We start from the raw sequence: 22,163 nt of genomic DNA on the forward strand, positions 1-22,163 counted from the left end.
ACCCTACCTAAGTACAAGAGGACTGGTAGTGGGGTGTCCCCATCAGTCCAGGGAGGAGAGGAAGACGAGATGTGGAGGAGCACTTGATGTTTCTCCAACGTCTATCAACATAGTCACTTCTAGTATGATTCTGACCCCAGCTCCTACCACTCTCTCCTCTGGAAATTTCTGGTTTCCCTGACATCTCAGAGCGTTTGCAGCTTGATTGGAAACTGAATAGAAACTCCACCCAAATCGCAGCTCTGCATAGTTTCCTCCTTGAGGCTATATTATTCAATTTCAGCGTGGGGTCTTCCCTAGCAAGGTGCACCTAACTCAAAGCTCCCAGAATTCCCATCAGAGACCACCCCCTTCCCTCTTTTGCCACCTCTCTCTTCCATGCAAACCCCCTATTTTCATCCATGTAACCCCACTAAAATCCAGCATTGCTTACAAATGACCAAAATAAACTCTAGGGAGCTGAAATCAACGGTCATTTCAAAGGAGTCAGTTCTGGATTTCCCAGGCCAGGGAGGAGGGCGCCTGTTCACTGACTTCCGGGCATCACTTCAAGGAGCAAGAACCTTATTTCTCAGGAAATCCTTGCAGATGATGAGTATTAAACACCTCGTTCCTCACTGTTGTTCGACTGCAATGTGACAAGGGCCCAGGACACCTTCCCTTCCTGCCCCAGGTGGAGATTTCTCTCTGGTTTACCCGGGATCTAAAAGAAACTTTTCAGATCAATTTTCCACTTCAGACTTTCCTCTCAGCCCTAACACACACAGTCTGTGAGTCTGGCTGCTGCCAACACCCAGCTTCATTATAATCAACTCCCACAGAAGGAATCGCAGTTTCCCAAAGTCCCACACTTCCCTAGCTCGGGGCATTTACTTGAGTGCTCTCCCCTGGGGCCGCACCACCGCTCACCTTCTTCTTCTGTTCTGGACGGGACACTACACCACCTTCCTTCTAGGACTGGGGCTCCTAGACTCTCAGTCTGTGGGTGGGGGGCGTCCTCCTTTCCCTCCTTTCCTGACTACTAACACAGGGCCTTCCAGAGAGCAGAGGCTCAGAAAAAGTCTGGGGAAGAAACGAGCCAGTGAGCAGGGGTCTTATTTACTCAGATGAAATTTCTCCAACTTTCTTGAATTACCCAAGTGAATCTGGGTATACACATACCTTTTAGCTTGACAGAACGACAGAAGAGAGCAGATAAGAAGCCAAGAATTAAGTACCTTCTACATTTATTTTTCTATTTCCCGACCCCATCAATTTGACTGCTAAGTTATTTCACATTTTCTAGTTCAGATCACAGACTACGATGGACGATGTCCCAATGACTTTTACAAAACAGCAAAACTCTTCCTCTTGGACGGGGTAAGTACAAATTCATATGTGGTCAATGTCATTCGCAAACTTAGATGCTGAAGCTAATTAAACCTTCTATTAAAGGGAACTCATTTGAAAAATTCGTAAGGAAACCAAGATCCATCATAGAGAACAGGAACCCAAAGACACTATCCACCATGTCCCCCCACCTCGCCGTGGCCCTCCACTACTTAGGACGCTGACTGCTCTCTCTTCAAACACAGAGTGAAGAAGCAGCCTCACTTCATGCCCGGCAGGAGAAGCTGCTGGACGTGGGCCTGGACCATGCATGGGTGCAACTCTGGCTCAGGCCCCCTCTTCCTCATCGCTCACAGCCTCTTCAGACAGGTGGAGGAAGGAACCAGGATCCTTGCTATGGACTCTGAGCAAATACTCCAGGACTTTCATTTTGCTGGTTTCAGCGTGGGCCCTGGGACCCCACAGGAACTCGTAGCGTGCAGGATCGCTGTCGGGCACCTGCCGGTACTCCACGTACTGTTCCTGCACCCAAACTTTGGTGAGGAGCTCCCTGGGCTCCCCGTAGATGAAGTGCTCCATCCCGGCACACACCCCCATGACACTCAGCGCCTCCCAGACATCCTCCTCAGGGGCGCAGTCACCCTCCAGGAGGATCACGCCCAGGAGCAGCACCAGGAGGCCGGTCTTGGGCATGCTCTGCTCACCACTCAGCATCCCATCGTAGGTGAGGCCCAGCGTGGTGACCAGGACATAGGAGTGGTCGCTGGGGTCCACTTCCTTCACGTCAATGCCAAAGACCAGCTGCATGCACTCAGAGGCTTGGCTGAAGATCACAGGAAAGTGGTCCTGGTAATCTCCGATGACCAGATTCAGCATTTCCGCCTTTGTGGTCGCCTCCTTTGTACGATACTTCAGAAGCAGGAACGCCACCAGGTCAGCCATCTTCAGGTGTAGTGCTTCTTGGAGCGAGGACTCGGCGTCTTCCAGGTCCTCCCAGGCGCTTTGCCCCTCCTCATCCTGGCTGCTGGAGCCATCGCCTTCGGATTGGCTCCATGGAGCAGCTGCCGTGGCAGTGGGGGAGGGCCAGGCACTCTGAGGGCTCTGGGGAGGACTCGGGGTCACAGCAGCAGCCACCTCCTCCAGGGTGCCCAGGAACAGGACAGAGGGGGAGGAGGAGAGGGAGGAGGAGGGAGATGTGTCGTCCTCCTCCTCAGCCCCGGACAGCTGCACATCTACCAGGCCCTGGGCCTCTCTTGGGTCCTGATGGTCTTGCTCACACTTGCAGTGCTCACTCATCTGACCTAGAGGCATGATGATGCGTGTCTGGCAGCCGGCAGGAGCGTGGGCAGGACGTGACCGATGGGGACCCACAGGCCTGGGGGAGAGAGGGAGTGTGAGTGGACTCAGCTGAGAAACGCAGCCTCGGTGGCTCTGACAAAGGCGACTTACAGGTGTCCTCTTTAGGGATGCTCTTGGCTTCACAGGGCTCTGTCCTCCTGGGCGGCCTGTGCCCTATGAACCTGAAGGAGGAAGTGAGACGGCTCCTCAGGGTGCACCCAGCACAGCCTGAGGTTCTAAGGACGCCAGTGGGGTGGGGTGGGCTCGGGCGCTGTGGGGTCTCCTTGGTTTCGGCATGGGGGAGACCCTGGGTACACGTTCAGGGTGTGTATCTCACCTTGACTCCTGGCGCTGCCTGGGCCTCCTCTGCTCTGTGACCTGAGGACAAGAGCCTCAGACCAAGGGCTTCACCTGCGGGTTCCTGGAGCCCCTGTAAGAGGAAACGAGGGGCCACTTCAGGGTGCAGACTGCAAGCAGAGCCCTGGGCCCCCAGTGCTGACAGGAGTGGCGGGCCGGATTCTGTGAGGTCCCCACTGTTCTTGGGTGGGTGGTCCCCTCCGTGCTCACTCAGGGTCCTCACCTTCCCCCTGGCAGCCCCTGGGCCCCACCCCTCTGCTGCCCTGAGGCAAAACTCTCAGAATACCACCACACACCCCTGAGACTGAACAGAAGGAAGTGAGGGGGCCCACATCAGGCCACATCTGCCCAGGGGCTAACAGGAGGCACCAAGGGACAATAAGGGGTGGCCAAACTCGGTGGGTTCCACGTGTCCTGGGATGGGTGGTCTGGCCAGTCTTCACCTTGACGCCCTCAGGGCCTGGGACAATTCCCTCTGTTGACCTGAGGCCACCCTCCTTAGTCAAAGGCCTCGTCTCCTGAAGACACAGGAAGAGGAAGTGAGGGGGAATCAATCCACCCCCTGATCCCGGGTCTCACCATGGCAGACAGAAGGGTAGAGGAGGCCTGGGCTCCATGTGTCCTGCTGAGTGGGTGGGTGGGGGTCCCCTCAGTCCTCACCGTGACCCCTGCCAGGGCCTGGGATCCTGCCTCAGCTGATCTGAGAACAGAGCCTCAGACCAAGGCCCTCACCTTCCCGAGACCACTGGTCTGGAAGTGAGGAGGGGCTCAGCCAGACAGGCCCTGCTGGGGGGTTTCCAGGGCTGACATTAGGGGCAGGCCAGATTTCTGAGGGGCCCCCTCTTTGTCCTTGGGATTGGGGTACACTCACTGCTCCCTCGGGGTCCTCACCTTGACTCTTGGCGAGAACTGGGACTCTTCTCTCAGCTGACCAGATGTGCTTCCTCAGATGACCTGACGTCGTCCTCTCAGACCAAGGTCCTCACCTGCCTGAGGGCTCTGAGAGAAATGGGAGGAGGCACCACATCCACGCCCACCCCCCACCCCCCACATCCCCCACCGGGATCACAAAAGGCTGGCAGAGGGGACCAGCCCTTCTGTCCTGGGTGGGGGTTCCCTCAGACCTCCTGTAGGTTATTCGTCTTTTCTCCTGCCAGGGCCTGCCCTTCTTCCCGGCCCCCCACCTGGGACAGCTGACATCTCCCTCTGAGCAAGACCTCTCCTCCCTGAGGACTCCCCACATTCCCACCCATGGTAGAAGTGAGCATGCCATTGAGGACCACCGCCGACTCTTCCTTCCAGGGCTGAGAACAGGGGACAGCAGGACTCTGTGCCGGCCTTTCTTTTCTGAGGTGAGGGGGGTACGCTCAGTCCTCATGAAGGATCCTCACCTTGACACCTGACAGATCCTGGGACTCCTCCCTCTGCTGACCTGATGTCACCACTCAGACCAAGGCCTCACCTCGCTGAGATACCCCATCCCCAACCACGTGGCAGAAGTCAGAGCAGGGTACATCCAGCCATCCTTGTCCGGGGCCTCCCAGGGGCTGAGAACAGGGGAAGCTGGCCTCTGTAAGTTTCCTTCTCTATTGGGGTGGGGGGAACCTCCATGCCCTCCGTTCCTCCCAAAGGGTCTTGTTTGGCATCCTGGCAGATCCTGGGACTCCTTCCTCTGCTGACCAGATGTGGCTGCCTCTGCTCACCTGACACCGTCCCTCAGAACAAGGCCTCACCTCTCAGAGAGCCCGAGGCAGAGGTGAGTGAGGATGTACCACCTGCGGCCACCCCTGCCGGGGGTCTGCAGGGGTGATGGGGGGCAGGGCCGATTTCAGTGAGGTTGTCCTCTGGCTGTGGAGGGAGTCCCCTCAGTGTGCTCAAGGTATTCATACTTACTCCTGGCCAGGCCTGGATCCACCCCTTCTGCTAACCTGAGGATGTGTCCTGCAGGCCAAGGCCACCATCCCGCTGAGACCCCGAGGAGCAAGTGGACAGGCCACTCTCCTGACATCCTGCCTGGCCTCCAGGGACTGACCATGGGGCAGATTTCTGTTGGGGTCGCCTATGTCTAGGCTTGGGGTCTTCTCAGTCCTCCCTGGACTCCACCCTCTGCTGACCTGAAGCCACATTCCTCACCTCCCTAAGACCCCCGAGGCAGAAGGCAGCAAACGCCTCCTCGGGTCATCCTGCCCTGGGGCCTCCCCAGACCAGCACAGGGCCACAGGATCCCTGTCTGTCCTGGGGTCCAGAGTCCCTCAGGCCTCCCTCAGCGTCTCCCCTTGACTTCCAGCAGGCCCTGGGCCGTCCCCTCTGCCCCCCTCAGGCCCTGCTCCCTTGACCAAGTCCCCGGTCTCTCTCAGTCATGGATGTGGAAGTCGGAAACACGGCCTGTGCTCATGGCACCCTGGCGCCTCCTGGGGCTGCCGGCAGGGCCGTGTTTCTGTGGGGCCCCCTCTGTCCTCCCTCAGGGTCCTCCCCTTGAGCCCTGGCAGGTCCTGGGATCCTCCCTCTGTGGATCCGAGGCCCTCACTGGCCGGAGAGCCCTGGGGGAAGTCTGTGGAGGTCACCTCATGCCACTAAGCACGGGGACGCCCAGGGCTGATGGCAGGGGCCGACAGGGATTGCCTGGGGCTCCTCGGCCCTCCCTCTGCTCGTCTCCTGAGCTCCCAGCAGGGCCTGGGCCCCGGCCTCTGCCCCCTGAGGCCGCTCCCCACAGACCCAGGACTCCCCAGCAGGCTCCTCTGAGGATGAGGTGGGGGCCGGGGGGGCTCCGCCTGACCACCCTGCCCCTCCCCGTCCCCCGGGGTCCCTCAGGGATGATGGCAGGGGCAGACCTGGACGCCGTGGGGCCCGGAGTCCTCCCTCCCAGGGCTACCTGGACGCCTGGCCGGGCCTGGGCTCCTTCCCTCTGCCGCCCCGGATCCGGCCTGCCACCGCGAGGCCCTCGGCTCCCTCAGACCTCGGAGGCGGAAGCCAGTGGACGTCACATCCGGACGCCATGGCCCGGGGTCTCCCAGGGCTGACGGCAGGGGTGAGAGTGGTCTGGACGTTCCCTCGGCCCCGCCCTCCTCTCCTCACCCTACTCTGCCCGGCCTGGGCCTCTAGCCCTCTGCCCGCCTGAATCTGCACCCCTCAATCTCAGGTCTGACTCCCCTGGTTGTCTGAGGATGGGGACGTGGGGGAGCGCTCCGCTGACAGCCCTGCCGGGGGTCCCCCAGAACGCACAGCAGGGGCGCCGGGGGGTTCTGTGGGACCCTGTGTTTTGGGGCCGGGGGTGCTCTTCATCCTCCCTCAGGAGGGTCCTCGTCCACCCTGGCCGAGAAGGGCTGCCGTCCCAGGGGAGGTGCTGGATGGGGGCTGCCGTGCCCAGGGCTGTGGGGGAGGTCAGAGAAGAAGCCCCCCTTCCCGTGGGGTCTCACCAGCCAGGCCAACACCGCGAACCGTTCCTTTTCTGGATTTCATTTGTCCTGAAGAGGCTGAGCAGCTGCAGGGGCTTCCCGGGATGGTCGTCCGGGTCTATGGTGACCTCGTGTTGCGTGGTTGAGTGCAGGGATTTTCACTTTTTAATCTTCCTTCCTAGTAAGAAATACATTGTACGTCTCTGCCCTCTGTGGCTGTCCTGTATCTGTATCTATAACATATGTAGCTTCTATTTGTGTATAGACACGTATGTGTCCATACCACGTGAATATGCAGATAAACGTGTATACATTCATCTATGTTTGTATTAGTCTTTATAGATACATGTAGACTATATATATATGTGTATACTTCTTTTATGAAAGAATACCTTCTTTTTCTCTATGTAATTAGCGCCTATACTTGATATTCTGTTCTTTCGGGTTTTTTTTGCTGGGAATGAGTCACCCTGAGCTATCATCTGTTGCCAATCTTCTTCTCTTTTTTTTCCCCTCCCCAAGGCCCCAGTAGATATTTGTATATTCTAGTTGTAGGTCCTTCTAGTTCTTCTATGTGAGCCACCGCCACAGCACAGCTCCTGACAGATGAGTGGTGTGGTTCCCTGCTGGGGATTGGAACCCCGGCTGCAGAAGCAGAGTGCGCCGACCTTTAACCACTAGGTCATCAGGGCTTGCTCGCTATTCTGTTTCTTGTCTATTCTTTGTACTCTATTAAAATGAGAATCTTTTGAAAGGCCCGTCCTCACACACTAAGATGGTTTCAGGTGGTTATTAGCACAGACTCAGGAGTCAAATGCCTCAATCAACCCATCTTTCCTGCTGGCCTGGTTTTGCCCCAGGGCCACTGGCATGTGTGGTCTGAGGGCCTGCTTCAGATGTGTGCAGTGAAGGAGGAGCAGAAGTTTGAAAACTTTCCTCCTACCCATCCTGTCATCTGCATCTATGCAGCCTACTACCCTCCCAAATTGGCTGCCACTGCCCATGCCCCCACCCCAAACACAAGTACTGGGCTCACCACAGTCTTCAGTCTCCCCCAGGGCTTTCTCCTGTTTTGTTGTTTAGATATTGTTGTTCATATTGTGTGTTGTTTTTGAAGCTTTTATTTTTTTTTTAGAGCCTCTTAGGTGCCCAGAAAAATAAGGAGGAAGGTACAGAGATTTCCCATTTCCCCCCTGCAACTACACATGTATAGCCTCCCCCATTGTCAACAACCCCCACCAGAAAGGAACATTTCTTATAATAGATGAACCTACATTGACACATCGTATCCTCCCATCTCCATTGTTTACATTAAGGTTCACACTTGGAGTTGTACGTTCTATGGGTTTGGACAAATGTATAATGACATGTATCAATTGTTTGAGTGTCATCCAGAGGAGTTTCACTGCCCTAAAAATCCCCTGTGCTCTGCCTATTGCTCCCTCCCCTCACATCCCTTGGTGACCACTGCTCTTTCGCCCATCTTCATCATTTGCCTTTTTCAGAATGTTCGTATATTTGGAATCATACAGTAGGGAGCTTTTCAGATTGGCTTTATTCCCTTGGCACTATGCCCTTAAGGTTCTTCCATGTCTTTTCATGGCTTGGTAGCTCATTTCTTTTTTGCACTGAATTGTATTCCATTATCTGGATGTACCACAGATTATTTAACCATTCCCCTACGGAAGGACATCTTGGTTGCTTCCAAGTGTTGACAACTATTAGCAAAGCTGCCCTCAATATCTGTGTGCAGGTTTTCGTGTGGACATAAGTTTTCAGTTCATTTAGGTAAATACCAAGGAGCACAATTGCTGGATCATATGGAAAGAGTATGCTTAGTTTTGTAAAAAAAAAACCCACCAAACTGTCTTCCAAAGTGGCTGTACCATTTTGTATTCCCACCAGCAATGCACGAGAGTTTCTGTTGCTCCACATTCTCGTAAGCATTTGGTGTTGTCAGTGTTTTGGATTTTAGCCATTCTAATAGGTGTGTAGTGGTGTCTCGTTTTAATTTGCAATTCCCTAATGACATATGTTGTGGAGCATCTTTTCATATGCTTAGTTGCCATCTGTATATCTTCCTTGGTGGTCTGTTCACATCTTTTGCCCACTTTTTAATTGGGTTGTTTGTTGTTTTATTGTTGAGTTTTAAGAGTTCTTTGTATATTTTGGATAACAGTCCTCCATCAGATATGTGTTTTGCAAAGATTTTCTCCCCGTCTGTGGCTTGTGTTTTCATTCTCTTAACAGTGCATTTCACAGAGCAGAAGTTTTAAAATTTTATGAGGTCCATCTTTTCAATTTCTTTCTTTCATGGGTTGTGCTTTTGGTGTTGTATCTAAAACCTCATTGCTAAACCCAAGGTCACCCAGGTCTTATTTCTTTAAAGATAATATGCATGGTCATTTTACAACCTGCATCCAGTGGTGTGCTGGTAAAGTTTAATTATCAGCTCTCTGAAGGAAAAAAAAGCCCTGATTTGTAACATTTGCTGATTTCTGTGGTGTCAATACGCCCACCCTGACTAATTGAAAACTCCTGTCTTGACATCACTGAATTCAGAGTTGGGAAGAGATGCTTGCCATCGGCTCTCACGAGCCGGCACGGTCAGCTCAGCACACCACTGCTTGTATCTGGTAATCCAAATCATTGGAAGTCTTCCAAGGCCTCTCCTGCTGTTATTTCTGTTTTCACTGAGGGCTTTCTATCTTTGCTGTTTTTTATGGTGAGCTGTTCATTTTCTTTGGAAAATTATTTGTGAGACTTCTTAGAGGCCTGAGATGAAGGTGTGTTCCTCTGAGAGCACTTGGATGTGCTTCTGCCAGGCACCTGGGGGCACCACAAGACTGGTGCCTGAGGATTTTTGAACTGCCCAGGTGAGGTGAATTTGGACTATATGACAGAGAGCTCGCTGGTGATGACCACTTCTCAGGGACGTTTTCACCTTCTTCCCCCTCCTCTGCTCTGAGCCAATTTCAGTTTCCTTACAAACCTCTGATATTGGAAGTATGTTTAATAAAGTTGAATTAATCAGGCATGGACTTCCCAAATTCTCTGTCCTTCTTTTATGGGTTTCCTAAGGCTGCTGTAACAAATTACCACGAATTTAGCTGCTTAAACAACACACATTTATTCTCTTACAGTTCTGGAGGTCAGAAGTCTGACACAGGTCTCGGCTAAAATCAAGGCGGCAGTATGGCTGTGCTCCCTCTGGAGGCTTTAGGGAAGGATCCATTTCCTTGCCTTTTCCAGCTTCTGGAGGCCACTGCATTCCTTGGCTCATGGCCTCTTTCTTGATCTCCAAAGCCAGCGATGGCCAAGTGAGTCCTTCTCACATGGCATTGCTCTGACACTTACTCTTCTGCCTCCCTCTTCCACTTTTAAGGTCCCTTGTGACCACATTGGGCCCACCTCGATAATCCAGGATGATCTCCCCATATCAAGGTCACCTGATGAGCACCCTTAATTCTATCTGCAACCTTAATTCTCCCTTGCTACATGACCTCTCATATTCCCAGGTTCTGGAGATTTCAATGTGGACATCTTTGGGGAGCCATTATTCTGCTACCACACCCCACAAATGTTTCTTCATCTGCACCCACCCTCCTCTTCTTTATTGCTGAGGAAGAAGAGTCCCTTCCGTTGTTCAAGGCAAATTCCTCTCTGCCTAGATCCTTGGGCTCATGCCCACTCTGGGGCCTTGCTCTGTTAAGCAACAGCTCTCTTCTTCTAGCGTGAATCTCACTCTCTCCACCAGCTTCTTCCTCCCCACATATGATCACACTTAAGTCTCTTCCTTCACAAAGCCCATTTTCCTGGTCTCCTCTCCCACTAGCTGTTATCTAACCTCTCTCCATTCTTTATAGTCAACTCTCTAGAAACAGCAGTATACACTTGTCTACCCTTCATTCATTCATTCATTGATTCGTGCATTCAAATAAATATCCGTCGTGCATCTACCATGTGCCACATACCCTGTTGGGCACTACAGCCAAGAACAAGACAGAAATGGTCCCTGCCCTCATACAGCTTATCTCATAGTGAGGAAGAAAGGCATTCAACACATGTATGCCACAAGTATGGCAGGTGGCATGCTAGGGAAGTATAGGGTGCTGGGGAGCACACCGCAGGGGGTCAAAAGATGGGATGGGGGGGCAATGGGGAAGATTTCCATAATGGAGTGACATTTAAGCTGATAGAGCTGTATAGATATTTGTTGAATGAATGACAGCAGGAGGCGGGGCTACTCCTCTTCAGTTTCATTGTCCTCTCTTCACTGTAACGTGGCCCTCTGTCCTGAGATCTGGAACACGAGCCACAGCCCCTCTTTGCTGCTTAGTGGTGCTGAAGCAGGCCTGGTGCCAACGTCAGAGTTTCTCAGACTGGGCTTGTGCTTCCTGTAGTTGCTTGAGCTAGAATCTGGGCCAGTGACTTTTAATTCACTGTTATTTGGCTTCTGCCTCAATGAAACAGCTCTCATATATGTCCCCCAGGGTATTCCTACTGTCCAAATTAACTGGACATTTTTTCATCCTTAATTTACCAGATCTCTCATGCTAAGCACTTGCTCTTTGAAATTATCTTTTTTATTACCTTCCATAATGCAACTTTTTGCTTCTGCACTTCTTGGACCTTCCTTCTCCATCTCATTCCAGGTCTCCTCTTCCACAGTCTGCCCCTTAAAATCTGGAGTTGGGGCTCGTCACTTCTCTTCACTCACTTGCATGGGCAATGTCATCCACTCCATGGTTCTGTCCCCAAATTTGTGTTGCCATCCCTGACTTCTTTTGTGAGCTTCAGGCCTTTATACTCAACCACATCTTGGACGCCTGTTCTCCTCACATTCAGCATGTCCCAAATTGGCCTCGGCACCAACCCATTTATTTGCTCCTCCGCTGATATTCCCTGTTTCTGGAAATGCTACCAGTTGCCCTCAATTGCCCTAATAAAAACCTCAGTGTCATCTTTGACATCTTTCTTGCCTCTTCTTTCCAATCAGTCACAACCTGCCTACTGACTCTTTTTCAATCTGCATCTCTACTCGTCTGTACTCCAGGCTCAGTCTTCCACATCTGGTCAACTATAATAGCCTCAAACTGGCCTGTCCCCAGTCTTGTCACCCTGCAATCCACCCTCCAAATGGCCGCAAGAGTGACTCATATTTTATCTCGTCCCTCCCATGTCCCAAACCCTTCAATGGCTCCTAGGCATAGAGAAGAAAATACGAGTTCTTTAACATGGCCCCTAAGGAGATCCATGACTGGCTCCTGCCTACCTCTTGGTTATCTTCTCCCAGTCCCATGCACTTCACAATCCAGGAATAGCAACTCGCTTTGAGTTCTACACACGCTGCATCACGTTTAAAGTACTAGATGCTTCTGTTCATACTGTTCTATGGTGATGATTTCTTTGTTTTCCTTTGTCATTTTACCATTTACACATGCTGAAACAAGAGTTTAGTTTGTTTTTGAACTTATATGAATGGAATAATATTCTATATATTCTGTATCTGGCTTCTTTCAATCAACATGAGATCCATCTGTATTGTGTGTAGCTGTAGTAGGATCATTTATCCTGGGTGTGTAGTAGTCCATTGTGTGACTGTGCCACAATTCATCTATTCTACTGTAGATGGATATTTGAGTTGTTTCCAGTTTTTTGGGGCCATTACAAACAACGCTGCTATGAATATTCTTGTGCGTGTTTTTTGGTGCACAGAAGTTCTGATTTCTCAAGGGCATCTATATACCCAAGAGCAGAAATTATTTGTCTGATCTGTTCTAATTACAGCAGTACTTCTACTTTGAGCACTTCCAGTTTTAGCAGGATTCATACCTAAATTAATAGTTATTCAAGAACAAAAAACAACAACTAGGTCACAGAGGAGGTATCACTTCGATTTAACCAGATAATGCCAACGGTCTCCAAAGTAGCATATGAGATTTCCTATTGGCCCACAACCTTATCAATGCTGGGCATTGCCAGACTTTTAAAAGGTTTGCCAACACGTGGCTGTGCAGTAGTATCTCACTCTGGTTTGAATGTACATTCCCCTGATGACAGGTGTGACCGAGCGCCTACTGAACTTTTAGACTCAGTTCTGACCACATTCCCAAGAATCTCCTCCCTGACCCCCTGTCCTGGCCCCAAAGCCCTCCATCTGCCTCTACCAGAGCAGGCAGCACCCTGCATGACAATTACCAGTTAACTAGACCGTCTTCCCACGAGGCCAGGCACTCCTTGAAAGAGGCCACTGTTTTACTCATTTTTGCTTCCAAACAAAGACAAGCTGGCACAGTCTACAGTATTTGTTGAAATGACCCTACTTAAAAAATTACTTCTGGCCTTGAGCCTTAGTCTTATCTACAAAAATCACACACACACACACACACACACACACACACAAAAAAAAACGATCAATTTTATAAGGTTGTGGGGAGGCTAAATAGTACAGTGTTTGGCACATATGCTCCCAATAAATAGCTCCCTTCCTTCCATTTAGGGACCAAGGAAATTGAAAGTACATGGGCTGGTTTAGGATAGATGCAAAGATAGAAATAGGGAATAAAACTGGAAGCAACTCAATTTTGTCTGAGATGTAACAAAATGAATTGAGCTAGTCATTTACCTAGTTGTAAGCAATCATATAGCTGGTAACGGGAGTCTAGCAGTGTCTGACCTCTCGCCTTGCAAACTCACCTACCATGTGAAGCCAACAGGGACTAAGCTGTGGTAGGCAGCATAACGGCCCCCCAAAGATGTCCATGTCCTAATCCCTGGAACCAGTGAATATGTTACCTTACACAGCAAGGGGGACGTTAGGGTTGCAGGTGGAATAAGGTTGCTAATTAACTGACCCTGAAATGGGGAGATTATCCTAGGTTATCCAGATGGGTCCAAGATAATCACCAGGGTCCTTTAAATGTCAACGAAGGAGGGAGAAGAGTCCGAGTTCAGAGATTTGAAGATGTTACACTCCCGGCTTTAGAGATGGAGGAAGGGGCCACGAAGCAGGGAAAGCAAGTGGCCACTAAAAGCTGGAAAAGGCAAGGAAAAGGATTCTCCCCTAGAGCTTCCAGAAGGAACAGCTCTGCCTACACCTTGACTTTAGGCTAGTGAGACTAATTTTGGACTTTTTTTTTTTTTTTTTTGTGAGGAGGACCAGCCCTGAGCTAACATCCAATGCCGATCCTCCTCTTTTTTGCTGAGGAAGACTGGCCCTGGGCTAACATCCATGCCCATCTTCCTCCACTTTATATGGGACGCCGCCACAGCATGGCTTAACAAGCGGTGCGTCGGTGCGCACCCGGGATCCGAACCGGCGAACCCCGGGCCGCCGCAGCGGAACGTGCGCACTTAACCGCTTGCGCCACCGGGCTGGCCCCCTAATTTTGGACTTCTGACCTCCAGAACTGTAAGAGAATAAATGTGTGTTGTAAGAAAATAAACCACCACTAAATTTGTGGTGATTTCTTACAGCAGAAACAGGTAACTAATACACAAGGCCAATGCCATCTTGTGCCATATGTGCACAAGTGATTAAAATACATTTCTGAGAAGGGCTGCTTGAGTTGTAAGGAACCTTCGAGAATGGGCAGTCCACACCCTCGCTGAGCAGATGGACACTGAGGCCTCTTCCCAGGCCTCTGGATCCGCAGCATCTGGGAGCTGGGAGGACCTCACACCTCCCAGCCAAGCAGCAATTCCAGAGCCCAGATGGGAAGCCAGGTCTCCACACATCCCGAACAGGGTGCTTTCTAACATAGATTTGTGATATAAAACCCCTGAAATGAGGTGAACAACTTTATTTGGTAATTTATGTGGAATGCACTGTGAAATGCAGTCAATTTCAGAAACACAGAAGTATTAACTACTGTAAATGAATAACTCATGTTCTCCAAAGAAACTAGAAAAACGAACTGCTGGGCCTTAATGTTCGTGTCTAAACCTTTAGTTACCCTACGTGGTTTAAATATACATTGCCTTTGCTTTTAAAGGACAAATTATTGCAAATAAGGAATGATCCGTATTGGAATCTAAGCCTCACAAGGAAATGAGAATACTTTGTTTTGCTGATCTTTAATCTTCCAAATATGTTTAATACATAAGACTTTGCTAAGATTTCCTTAACTAAGTTATAATCTACTGTTAGATGTTGGAGTATTAGACTCTTATTTCAAATATTGGTATTCCGGCATCATGCTGTTAATGGTTCTGTGAACCCCCAAAAAATTTGACTGCAGTCTATTTCAGCCATGAGAGTTCTCTGCAACATGCTACTCCTTGTTCTTGCCTGCACACATTTCTTCGTTCCTTTGGGCGGCCCCTGCTTTGGCTTTAATGGCCGCCAATGGGTCTGTCCTCCAGGCATAGGTGTATTTGCTCTGTAATAAATTCCCCGATTTTAAGAACGTTCCCTTTAGAGTCTTGCTTTTGCCTACTGCCCCCAAATGCCACAAGAGCTGTCTGAATGACTGACACCACAAATTTGCATTCTGTAGAGAGGGCTGCAGGGGATGAGATAGCAGTCAGCTTATTTTGAAACTTTGAGTATTATTCCTACCAAAGAAGCATAAGGATAAGCTTTGCTGCATTATCAAAAATAGATCAGAAAGTGCTATGACTATATTTAGAAAAAACTGTTATATTATCAAAAATATATATGATTCCAAACTATTTGAAGGGCTGTCCCAGGAAGAGAGATTATTCTATTTCATTCCAGAAGGCAGAGCTAAGGCTATTCGGTGGGAACTCAAGAGAGGTAGAAGTCAGTTTACTTCGGGTACACATTTGTTCTGAGGCTGTGGGCCTTCGGGCGTGTCGGTGCACCCGGAGCAGTGACATTCTCCTCTGGTGAAAAATACTGATAACAGAATATTGTGTAGCCCGTGAGGTAGGAGTGAGGATTAAACGCAGCCATGTCTGCAGAAGAGCCTTGCAAAGTATTTCAAATACTCATAGCTTTAATAGATACACTTAATCTTTTAAGAGTCCTATTCTGATTTTTAAAAAATGGTTAATTTTAGCTTACTGCCATAACTGTTTAGCTTTCTTAGGATGTACATCAACAATGTAATTTTCAACTGGCAGTATTATATTGGAAGAATTTTTAAAATTCTTGCCTAAAGAGACATTGATCATGGCTTACTTCAACCACTGTCCTGACCTCTCCCTTAATGTCAACTGCCATGTTGATCCCGAGTCTGAAGTCTCGTGTCTGTGCACCCCGGCACTTTTGTGAAAGCTATCTTTACTTTAATAGAGACAGTTGTGACTTAAAATCTGCATTGTTAATGCACTTAAATGTCCAATAGTGTTAGAATTTGGGGAGAACATGTGAAGTCAAGACAGGAAAAGAAAATAAGATGGGGGCGTCATGCACATTTAAAACACATCCACAGTGACCTCACAGAAAAGAGGGGCTGGGCTCAGGGAAGACATTTATTACAGCAGGTCTTTAGTCGTTACTGTCATGAACATTTTCTCATGAAATTCCACAAGATCCTTTAAGCTATTAGTATTAGCTTTTTTCTTTTTATGGAGTGAGACTTTGTTAATTTATGAAATATTTACAGCGTTTACAAAAAGCAAGAGAATGTCTAATAAAATTTCTTATACATACAAAATTTATACATTCTTCTACTGCTTTTGAGATGTCTTACTTGGTAGACCAATTAAGCTATGACATAAAATAATTTACAAAGATATATTTAATCTCTCTTAATTCATTGAAAACAAAACCACATTAGCTATAAATAGTCCTTTACAAATCATCGTGAAACACATTAATTGGTTTAACTCTAGCCTTACCTTTTACAAATATACTTACTAAATGAATTAGTTCAGATATCAAATAGTACTGCATTTGAAATTTCATTTAATACTACAAAAAAAAAAAAACTGAAAAAGCAAACGGCCAGGTACTTCAAGTAAAAATTTGTAGAACCAGTTTTTATGCATGCTTTGGGGGAGGAGCATCCAACACCATTTAAACTGAAATTCATAAACACAATATTTTCAAGAATACGCTCAACAATGTACGTCTGCAGCTTTTATTTCAAAGAATGATGCTCTAGCAACAGCGCATACCTCCAAGATGCTCCACCTGACACTTTGGCAGACGAGCTGGTCTGACTAGAGCAATGTTTGCAAAATCTTCACCACCACAGCATAACACACCTGACCTCCTCAGACAGTACTCTCAAAGGGCTTCTCCACGACCTGAAAACGGGTCTGAATTTTAGGCAAGCTCATGGAAGAACTTGGAAAACACAACTGGCAAAGTTAAAAAAAAATCAAATCATATTTAAGTGGGCCCCATTCTTTTTTTAATATAAAAATACGATTCTCTTGAAAATTAGGGGAAAACACTTCGTATTCCAAAACTTCAAAATAATGAAAAACTCATCTACAAAGCTATTTCTCCTTAAGTCACCACTTACGATGGAATACAATTTGGCAATTATTTCAACACCTTGCTTTTGGATAATGCCTCAAAAGCTGAACTCTGGTTTTGGCAGTAACACACATTTTTCACATGTGGGTTCATTTTAGATAATCCAAAGCAACTATTATAAGCAGCTTGAGGAAAATCCATTTCACAAACATATGTTTTTCCCCTTTAGTTTAAAATAATGTTGTTCCAATTAAGCCTACAAAATACATATCGTGTACATAGCATTGCTAAAGAGGTAAATTAAATTTAAATTTTATCTTTCAAAAACTGCTTTGGAAAGGTGTCAGGATTTTCCAAAACCCCATCTTGGCTCCTTTCTTCTGATTGCCGTGTAGACACTGTAGTTTTCTTGTAATATGTATTCTAGAAGGCACATATTCAAGAGTTTAAGATTATGTTAGTTCAAGTTCTACATGGAGGCAAGTATTTTAATCTACTTTGTACAGAGGCCCCAAATGAAAGTCCACGATTTGCTCTCTTAGGAGCTGTGATGCAGCACCAGGTTCCCTCTCAGAAGTGTGTTTGCACGTGGGGCATCATTTGTGAAGGACTGGAAGGGGAAGTCGAGGGATCAGAAAGCTTGGCAGAGTTGGCGAGCTGCAATTCCTCAAGCCGCTTTATGTATTCATCACGCAGGGCCAGGAGCTCCACGTACCGCTGTTCCACTGGATTCGGCTGCTGGAGAGAAGCACAAAGGTGCGTTACCGCTTGATGCCGCCACGGCACAAAAACCGGCCTAATCCGCTCCACACATCTGGTGCGGCTGCTGCTTTCTGAATAAACCCTCTTGCATCTTGCTGAGGTTTCACATACATACATAATATCCTTCAATACCGCAAAATTTAAAAATACAGAAAAGTACAAAGAATCAGACAACACCCAGCTGTTCGCCACCAAGAAATAACTAATGTACACATTTCCTCATACGTGCGTCACCATCTTTTTAAAATCTATCAAACCAGACACAGCTCCAGTCTCCCGTGTCGCCCATCCCAGGCCCACTGCCCTGTTTCGCTCCCAGAAGCAATAACTCTTCGCAGGTTGGCGTGTCGCTTTCCCTACTGTGCAGATTTGTGACACTTTTCCTATAAGTGAGTATCCAGAAACAAAATACACCATTATTCTCTATTATGTGGAAATTTACATCAATGGTTGTTTTCTGTATTCATCAATTGACATTTTGACCTGACATTGTTTCTGAATTGGATGGCAGTTGAGTTCCATTGAATGAAGGAACCACAGTTGATCCATCCATTCCCACACAATTGGTGATGCCCAGCGCTCCTCACTACCACACACAACGCTGTGGTACTATCCTCGGACACATCTCCTCGGGCACGTGTGCCAATGTTTCTCAAAGGGACTTTCCTAGTGGGGAATTGCTGGAGAAGACAGTATGGTCTCTTCAGCTTTACTAGACGCTGCCAAATTGTTCTCTGAGGTGGTGATAGGGCCTTATGCTCCTGCTAGTGATGTCTGGCAGTTCCTGCTGCTCCACATCCTCACCAGAACTTGTGAATGTAAGAGTAATTTTTCTTTTGCCAATTTGATGACTATAACTTGGTATCTCATGGTACTTTCAGTTTGCATTGCTCTGCTCTAGCACAACTTTTCATGTGCTATCGCCCATATTAATGCATGGCTGAGAGCAGCAGCTCTATGGCCTGCTGGCCTTGGTGTGAATCTCGGGTCTGCCTCTTCCCAGCTGTGTGACCGAACCTTCCCCATCTGTCAAATGGGACTCAAAATGGCCCAGACCAACAGGGTTGTTGGGAGAGCAAAGTCAGGCAATGTTTCACTACAATGCCGATTTCTTTGATGGATAAATAAGGGACTGATGGCAGTATAAAGGTAGAAGTCATGCTGGAACAGGATGTGATGCTCCCCAGCAGGTTACTTTTTTAGACTTTTGTACTGAGATATAAATAACAGACAGTAATGTGCATAAATCTTAAAATGTTCAACTCAATCAATCTTTACATGTGTATACACCAATGTAATCACCACTCAGGCCAAGATATACAACAGAACAGTCCCCAGAAGACTCCCTCGCCAGCACATTAATGTTTTGAAGTGATCAAGGGCAAGCTTCTAGAAAGCTTGAATAGTACATGAAGACATTAAGAAAAAAAGCGAAAAGTCTACATTAGTGCCTTCCTTTAGTGCTAGTGGCTTCTACAACCATCCTGCTTTCCACTGTGTTAAGCTACCTACTGAAGCTGCGAGCATCAACAAGGAGTGACAAGAAGACAATGCACTGATGAAGAAGGCTACACCCTGGATCTGATTTTTTTTTTTTTGCTGAGGAAGATTGGCCCTGAGCTAACATCCTTGCCAATCCTCCTCTACTTTATATGTGGGACACCACTGCAGCATGACTTGATGAGTGGTGTGTAGGTCCGTGCCCAGGATCCGAACCCGTGAACCCTGGGCCACCTAAGTGGAGTGCATGAACTTAACTGCTATGCCACAGGGCCTGCCCCTGGATCTGATTTTTAATGCTGAGAACGGTCTGCATTAGAAGCAGATGCCCTCCAGCACCTGCATCTCAGAGGAGGGAGCATGAGCCTTGGGGTTTAAGACTGTGTATTAGTTTCCCGTGGCTGCCACAACAAATTAACACAAACTTGGGGGCTTAAAACGACGAATTTATTTTCTCATAGTTCTGCAGGGCAGAAGCCTGAAATCAGGCTGTCAGTGGCCTGCGCTCCCTCTGCAGGCTCTAGGGGAGGATCCTGCCTGCCTCCTCCAGCTTCTGGGGGCTCTAGGCTTCCTTGACTTGTGGCCACATCACTCCGATAATTCCTGCTTTCACATGGCCTTCTCTCCTCTATGTGTCCATGTCTCAAATCTTCCTCTGTTTTCTCTTGTAAGGACACCTCTCATTGGATTGAGGGCCCACTCTAAACCCAGGAGGATCTCATCTTGAGATCCTTAACTTTATTAGATCTGTAAAGACCCCTTTTCCAAATAGGGTCACATTGACAGGTTCTCAGGGACATGTCTTTTGGGGGACACCATTCAACCCACTACAGGTTGCCAAGAAGTGATCAATGGCGGCCAGATGCAAATGCTGCACAGATGTAACTATGCCCGAGTTTCTACTGGGACTGTTGCTTCCATTAGAGCCCTGGATACAAAGGTCCACAGGTTAGCGGAGGTCTCCTGCTACCTCCTAATCCTAGTCTTCCTGTAGGCCCTGCTCTTTGTACTTTGTAGGACGTGAGGGTTTTCAGAAATACGTATACGGTATTAGAACAGGAACGCCTGGGGGAGCGCCTGCCCCCCGTGAAGTGCTGTGCACTGCCTGTTAATGTCCTTTGCCCGTTTTTCTCTTTATGTATGCAGCTGAGGGCCACACACTGTTCTAGGCCCTCAGGCTCCATCAGCCAACAAAGGAGGCCCAAATCCCTGTTTTTATGGCGTCTATCTGCCAGCAGGGGGAGACAGACAAACGACGAATACCACAATCCTGTGAGTCACATAGAATGTTTGAAGGTGATGAAAATACTATAGAAAAGAAGCAGAGCAGGGTAAGGAGGGGAGGCAGGCAGCTACACTCTAAACCCAGTGGTTGGGGTGAGGCACACTGAAGAGGCGACTCTTGGGGGAATGCTGGAGGGAGGGGGGCAGGGAGCCAAGCAGATGGTTGAGTGTCTGAGGATGAGCAAGGAGTCAGTGTGGCTGAAGCAGAATGTGTGAGAAAGAGGTGTTGGTGAGGAGGCCAGGAGGCCAGAGAGGGAAGGGGAGGGTCACAGAGGCCACCGGAAGGACTTGGGCTTTGACTGTGTGCGAGGTGAGAGCTACCTAGATAGTTGTGAGCAGAGGCGTGGTGGGATCTGGTGTATGCTTTACGAGGACTGCTTTGGCTGCCACGTTGAGAAGAGACTAGAGGGAAGCAAGGGGAGATGCAAGGAGTCCAGCTGGCAGGCTATGAAGCAGCCCTTGGTGAGAGCGTTCGGGGGCGGTATCAGATTGAAGGCCAAGCCCAGCGGGCTCTCCCAACAGATTGGATGTGGAGGGGGAGAGAGAAAGGAGTCAGAGATGACTCCAAGGTTTTTGGCCAGAGCGACTAGGAGGGAGCTGCCTAGGACTGAATGGGAAGACGGCAGGAGGAGCGGGTTTGGGGGACAGCAGGAGTTCTGCTGTAGACATGTTACGCTCGATTTGCTGTGCTGCCACCGTTTACCAGCAACAGTCCATCTTTACCTGACGTGTCACAATGCCACCTGCTTCCCCTACCCAAGCCTCCACACCTACCTGGTCTGTTTCTGGGCTCTATTCTCCTTCAAATACATCTAGATATATAGCAGGGCAAGCTCTTACTCGATATTCTCCTCCAAAATTGTCTTGGCTATTTTTAAAACCTCCCTTTTTCATATGACTATTAGAATCAGTTTGTTACTGTACCAGCAAGTACAATTAGGCAAGAAAAAGAAATCAGAGGTGAAACAATCATTTTTGCCAATGACAAAGGTGTATAATTGAAACACTCAGGAGAGTAGACGGAAAAACTGTTAGAAATGAAAAGATAATCTAGTCTAGTAACGAGGACAAAATATATAAGTCATTAGCATCCAGACTAACAGCAACCATTTAGAGGCTATAACAGAAGGAGAAAGTCCATTTGTGATAGCACACCCAAAGACAAAATAATGAGAAACACAATTCAAAGTCAAGTGACTTGAAATACTACATCTCGACTTCTCACTTAGGAAATGAATGATGAAGTGAAGAGTGTGCCAGCTCAGCATGGAATAGACACTACGCAATCAGATAGCTATGGGAGTATTTTAGGCTTCAAACAATTTTCATATACATATTCCTTTTAACTTTTCTATTGGGAATGACTTAAACACCACACAGGTCAGCCTGTTAACATCTGACTGTCCTATTTGCATCCTTTAGTTACCATGATGCGAGATGTGAACTTGCCCAGTGCAACCCTGGTTAACAGCTACGTGGATACAGCGCTTCCCAGAGGAGGACATGAGGCTCACCAGCAGCCAAAGGCCCTATTCAGGTTTATAACGTGACCAATTTGTACTTTTGCTTTTGGCATAAGCAATTTCCTTACATGAAATAAAAGTACCAAATTTGCTTATTGATAGCTCGTCAAATGTAAGCCTTGGTCTTTCCATCAACTCTGCTGAGTTTTTATGTCACAGCAAGGGTCGCTGGCTTTTGCTTTTAAAAGCACACTAACCCTGCCTTCTTCTAGGTTAACACCTCATTATAGGGAAGGGCTGTATATGCTTTTGGATCTTTCACTACTGAGAGTCCACCAG

At 48.3% G+C, this 22,163-nt stretch overlaps 2 protein-coding genes across 6 annotated transcripts in view; both read right to left on the bottom strand.

The window, feature by feature from the left end:
• Window positions 1-1,219: 1,219 nt before the first annotated feature.
• LOC101398165 (melanoma-associated antigen 8-like) lies at window positions 1,220-4,069 on the bottom strand. Its single transcript, XM_087427527.1, has 5 exons — window positions 3,916-4,069; window positions 3,321-3,542; window positions 3,005-3,097; window positions 2,779-2,849; window positions 1,220-2,704 (listed from the first exon to the last, which is right to left on the bottom strand). The coding sequence occupies exon 5, from the start codon at window positions 2,638-2,640 to the stop codon at window positions 1,657-1,659; it is 984 nt and encodes a 327-aa protein (XP_087283653.1). The 5' UTR covers window positions 2,641-2,704; window positions 2,779-2,849; window positions 3,005-3,097; window positions 3,321-3,542; window positions 3,916-4,069; the 3' UTR covers window positions 1,220-1,656.
• An 11,777-nt stretch (window positions 4,070-15,846) lies between these two features.
• Window positions 15,847-22,163, bottom strand: part of MTM1 (myotubularin 1) — a 104,160-nt gene continuing 97,843 nt past the window's right edge. For 4 of the 5 annotated variants that reach the window (XM_004443192.2, XM_087426809.1, XM_087426811.1 and 1 more), the window contains one exon: window positions 15,847-17,553. In XM_004443192.2, the coding sequence (XP_004443249.1) occupies window positions 17,386-17,553 (168 nt within the window). In that variant the 3' untranslated portion in view covers window positions 15,847-17,385. The remainder of the gene's footprint in view (window positions 17,554-22,163) is intronic. The other variant, XM_087426810.1, reaches the window with a different exon arrangement.

This window comes from Ceratotherium simum, chromosome X, assembly GCF_057802395.1.
Source record: "Ceratotherium simum simum isolate JZ-2026a chromosome X, ASM5780239v1, whole genome shotgun sequence".
In the NCBI taxonomy this organism is placed as follows: domain Eukaryota; kingdom Metazoa; phylum Chordata; class Mammalia; order Perissodactyla; family Rhinocerotidae; genus Ceratotherium; species Ceratotherium simum.